The sequence below is a fragment of the Protopterus annectens genome, chromosome 9.part0, assembly GCF_019279795.1.
Source record: "Protopterus annectens isolate FY-2018-M chromosome 9.part0, PAN1.0, whole genome shotgun sequence".
Classification (NCBI taxonomy): Eukaryota; Metazoa; Chordata; order Ceratodontiformes; family Protopteridae; genus Protopterus; species Protopterus annectens.
The window spans coordinates 1,041,312,643-1,041,318,112 of NC_056743.1; the positions used below are offsets into that span (position 1 = coordinate 1,041,312,643).

The window sequence follows — 5,470 nt, forward strand, 5'->3', positions numbered from 1 at the left end:
ATCTAATCAAATCAGTCATACATGAAGTTTCCTTGTTATGTAGTTTTTCCTCTATTACCCAATTCCAAAGTGTTTAGAAGTCTCCACTAACTTGTAGTCCAATTTATTCATGTGCTAGTCATGCTGTTATTATTTTTTTATGCTTTGCACAATAATAAGAGTTCAAATAATATGTGACATTCAAAAAATGAGAATAAGGCTGTTATGTGTACACTGGTCCAGCCGAATTCACACAATCTGTAAATAAAGACATTTTGAAGTAGCTGTAAAATGTGAGTTTAAATGATGTGCAACTATGAGGCATTTATTTTGCAAAACAGAAAGAATGGCACTGCTGCCGATGAAAGGAACTTAGCTAAGCACAATATGTAAAGTTGGTTTTCTATAGCAAGCAAGCATAGTCCACGTTAGAACAACCGTCAGAAAGAGTTTAGGCTGCATTCAAACAATGCCTAATGCTGACCATTTAAAGCAGCGGTAGGGTGATTCGTTTCATTATGCACATGACAGCATTTTTTTATACAAAAACAGCTTAAGCAAGTAGGCGAACCCACTCAAATATGTACATTTATATCACAGTTCTTAGTACCAGTTTTGTTTAAAGTTAGTCAACATACGATCTAGACTTCAAATGAAATGCTATGTATGCTGCTATTTTCAAAAAATGTGGCCTAGTAATTAAAATAATCTGTAGATGATGGTACCAAAACATTTCTTTCTTTCCTTCTTCCTTTTATCTCAGAAACATAATGTGAAATCCCATGAGTATATATCAAAGGAGATAGTTGCCAGAAATGTCGCAATTGCAGTTGCCCTACTGCAAGTTCTACGTGTATTTGTTTTCTCTGTCACTTAAGTTTGCTATTTTATTACAAAAAGGATGTAGAGACCAAATGCTAACAACGAACAGGATGTTCCTACTTTATCTATTGGTTACACCCTCGGGGCATTTTAGCTCGTAGTTCAAAAATGACATTTGCTACATCCTCAAATGTAGGAGTATAATTTATTCAAAATATTCCTAACTTCAAACTCTACAGGATAAAATGTATTACTGGTATCTGATTCTGGATTACATAATTTCACCAGTCAGACAAGGAACATTTAAAACAGCATTTTCTGTTTTGCTCCTCACAAAATTATGAGATTTTCCTCATTTTAGTTAATAAATATCACTTACAGGACTACATGTTGGATAGCCGTTGGATTGGGGTATTGTGTGTTATTTCATTCACTGCACAGACTCTGCTTCATCCTTGAATTTAGTGCTAATAAAATAATTGTGAACAAACTAGTACAAAAGTCTTCCTTGTCAGTCCTAATTATGCTTGAAAATGTGTGTGTGCGTGTGTGTTTTGTAGGAGTGAGTGTTGTGTGTGAGGTCAAACACATAAATATCTTTGGTATCAGTTGTTGTTGTGCCTTTCAGCTTTTCCCGGTTAGGGGTCGCCACAGTGGAACTCCGGTCCGCTAATGATTGGCAGTAGATTTTTACGTGCCGAGTTGCCAGCTCTGACGCACAACCTTCAACAAAGGTACGCCCATTCACGCATATCTCCACACAGAAGACGCTTTAGCTGAGAATCGAACAGGACAACGTCTTACTGTGAGGCGACAATGGTACTATTTGTTAAATGTCTGTTTGTGTGACATACATACATACATACTTGATACCGTTGTAAGAAAGCTAGTAAGGTAAAATGTATGATTTGAACAGAGAACTGTCACCTTCAGCTTGAAAGTAAACTTTAATTTGTGTACGTGTCCACTGTGCATTACTGTTGCACTCTACCTACAATACATATACCTATTCTTTGCAAGAGAAAATTATGCACATACTTGTTTTATAAAGACCCAGGACAGCGGGAAAGAGTGTCTCCTAAAAATGTCAAGGGAATAATTACATTTGTGTCATAACACATAAATATTTGAACATGTTCTAATGTAAGTCAAGATTCAACTACAATACAGAGCTATATTTAAAAAAGGCATTTGCTGAATATTGAATGCCATAACGTAATTTATATATTTTTTTCAGCAACCCAAAGCATTCAAAATGTTTTGCCCAATTAGCCACACAGACAAAAACACACACATACTAAGAAGTGGTGTACAAACTATTTTTGAGGGCCCATCATTTTAAACAACTTAGTGCTAAATTTTCCAATATATTTAACAATAGTAGTATTAGTGAATCAGCAGCAATACTAAATGCATCCAAAGATGTGTACACTTTTTATATTACCAACTGTTCATTTAAGGGTACTAATAAGAGAATTTTAGCATAGTTGGTACAAAGGTCATTTACATCGAAAGGTGGCAACATCATGAAAACTGACTGTGTAAACCTTAAACTTCTGGCTCATTTCCTGGGTGTGCCCTTTGTTTCAACAAACAAGCCATTCTCACTGGACTTCTGATGAAGGCAAAATAACCAGGCTGCAAAAGAAAGGCTTAAGCTTCCATTACACTTTACCGGAAAAGATCTTGACACTATGCTGCCTTTCCCTAATAAAACTGACTCATCACCCAATGAAATGTTGCGTCCCCAAAAGCAGTTATGTTAAATTTACCTCACCTCTCAGCTACTAAGTAATAAACAAATTGCACTGGCCTTGAAAAAACATAGCCGAGAGCAAGAATGGGTTTCACCGTTTCTTTTTTCAGAACGAGGTCTTCAAATTCTAGAGCACAGTTAGTAATGAGGAATCTTGATGTATGCTTAGTTTAGCTCTCTTAAAAAAGTATCTACTCTTAAACAAACTTAACTTTATGAAAAAAATGTAATAATAAAATCTACGTGAGCAAAGCTAAACCTGAGGGCAAAAATCAGACATTTGATGACTAAATCAGCAACTGAGAGTTATGTTCACTTCCCTCCCATTTAGTCATATCAAGGTGTACACGGGAACCCTTGAAAATACTTTCTATCAAGGAGGGGGTTTTCAGAGGCAAGGAGGGGGGTTTTCAGAGGCTCAACAATCTAAAAATTAAGCATTTCCCTGACTGAGAAATACAAGTTGTATCTAAAATGTAAGTATAACACGTTAGATATTAACATTTAGTCTCAACCTCAAATGCTTAGATAGCTAACAACGTTCAGGACACATGGACTCTAATCGAAACAACTGTAGGCCTGGTAAATTATGCTTACTAATTTGATGATGCCGACGTAACTACCAAGCACACTTATTTCTACCATTTAAAATGAATACGAGCATCAGTAACGTTTTCAGCGTGAGACTCTACTGTTATTTACAGGTGAAGAGGACAGGTGTGTAGATGCATTGGGGTTGGTTAACTCACTTGCATTTGTAATCTTCCACAATATTCTGCATGTTCTTCAGCTCAGACTCGAGCCTATATTTGTCATTTTGCAGACTGTCAAGCTGCCGCTTTAGATTGCCAATGTAAGCTTCATACATTGCATTTAAATTGACGTCTGAACATCCTCCTTGCTGTTGCTTTTGCAGCAGTTCCCATTTGACTTGCAACAGTTTGTTCTGCTGCTCAAGGGTACGGACCTGAAAATAAGAAAGGATTGAAAGACATGTTACCATCTACAACGGTAATCAAAAGAATACAGTTTGTGTTTACCCTTAACTGCCTCAAATGTGCCCACTTCTGTCAAGGTCGTACTCTCTACAACTGTCAGCCAACGTATCCCCATAAAGCTACTGGCTGACCACTTTGAAAGGAAGCAAACGGCTCCGTTTTATTTACTGTTAATGATTACTGTTATTTAAAAGGATTTCGAGCAACAGAACGCAGAGGCAGAAAAATATTGTGGAGTAATAAAGAAAAATCAATTAAAACAGCTTACCTTATCTATATAACCTGCAAATTTGTTGTTGAGCGTTTTAATTTGCTCCTTCTCCTCATGTCGGACCTGACCGATACTAGGATCTACTGCTAAGTCTAGAGGAGCTAATAGTCTTTTGTCCACTGTCACACTGGTAATGGGTGGGAACCCTCCAGAGCCTACAAAGTTGCCACCGCTGCCACGACTCATACCTTGGCCAAAACCTAAACCAGTGCCCAAACCACTACCACCAGCACTGCCGCTGATGCTGTAATTAGTAGTTACTGTTCCACTGGGAATTGCGCCAAAACTGGGTCCGCGCGAGGAGCCCAACCCGAAAACTCTAGAACTGCTAGGTCCTGCGTTCCCAACAGAGAAACTAGAGAAGCTCCGAGGAGCGTTGGTGACACGAGTGGTTCTCGTACTGTAGACGCTCATCGTCAAAGCTTGTTAGGACTTTAGTTTGCGAAACGGAGAAACGAAGCTCGGTGGATGTGCGGAAGCTAGTAGCAACGACGAAGCAGGAGAAATGATCCCTGTGAGACGTTGCCAGCTTCTGCCCCTTTTATCTTCTCTTGAAATCTGTAAGATGTGCCAAAAAGGGGTGGAGCGGTATTAGTCTGCCAACCCCTGTACTTAGGCAGACTGGGGGATGGAGGCAGAAAGCTGCATAGAGGGGTATATTTGTTGCAAGGGAGCACTAAAATAGCAGACAACAACACGCTAGAGTTGTTTTATGATGCGTCCGGGGGGGGGGGGGGGGGTCAACCAACAAAGCAATTGTATGTGGTATACACTACGTCAGGTGGTGGCCCTTGTGCATCCAAGTCGCTCTTATTTCCGCAGGCGTCACGGTGTCGTTTGTATTTCTTATACTGCATGTGGTGTGAAGGACGACTTATTTTGTCTTGGTTGGCATCCCGAATTTTTGTTGTGCCCCCCAAAAAGGGAAAAATCAGTATGTCAGTGCCAAGTTGGCGCTAAGTCCGAATAACATTTGAAACACATGCAGTGCAGATACGAGAATTTAAAAATTGATAAACCAGATTCATGTAACTAGTGCATTTAGCTCTCTGACTCTATAAATATGCATGTATGCATGAATATAGAAAACGTATATTTACAACTTGGAGTGCAGTTCTACAGGTTCATTATGACGCGTGTTTAACCTCTAGGTTCAAGAGATGCATAGACTTACAGACTTCTGGGTGTTGCTACCGCCTGGTTGGCACCTGCCACGTTATAACCTGCTGACAAAATTGTCTATAGGGAACACATTTTTTTCAGTCTGACAGGTGGATGAGTCGTAAAGGAAGCAACAAGAGGATTAGAAGTTGTTCCGAATGAGTTTATGTTTTTAATCTCATTTCACAAATTCTTCAGAAATCCAGTTATAGTCATCATTTACAACTTCCGTCATATGTGTAATTAGCCTGTATTTGTTTTATATGCATTTAGATACAGGACGTGAGAATCCTGTGGGAATAAAAATCTGTATTAAATGTAAAACTTATCCATTCCTGCAATTATTACTCTGTTTTATTGCATTCACCAGACATTTTATGGGTGGGGCGGCCACCTTTCAGATGTCGAAAACGGGATGCATCTTGCGGAACTGAGAAATTTTGCAGCACAGACTATGCTGTAACCACTACAAAATAGTTGTTT

The 5,470-nt window shown here is 38.9% G+C and overlaps 1 protein-coding gene across 1 annotated transcript in view; it reads right to left on the reverse strand.

Moving 5' to 3' along the window:
• Positions 1–4,468, reverse strand: part of LOC122811782 (keratin, type II cytoskeletal cochleal-like) — a 200,030-nt gene extending 195,562 nt beyond the window's left edge. Inside the window, exons 1-2 of the mRNA XM_044083843.1 lie at positions 3,824–4,468; positions 3,307–3,524 (exon numbers count right to left, since the gene is read on the reverse strand). Coding sequence (XP_043939778.1) covers positions 3,307–3,524; positions 3,824–4,240 — 635 coding nt within the window. The 5' untranslated portion in view covers positions 4,241–4,468. The remainder of the gene's footprint in view (positions 1–3,306; positions 3,525–3,823) is intronic.
• Between the last annotated feature and the right edge of the window lie 1,002 nt (positions 4,469–5,470).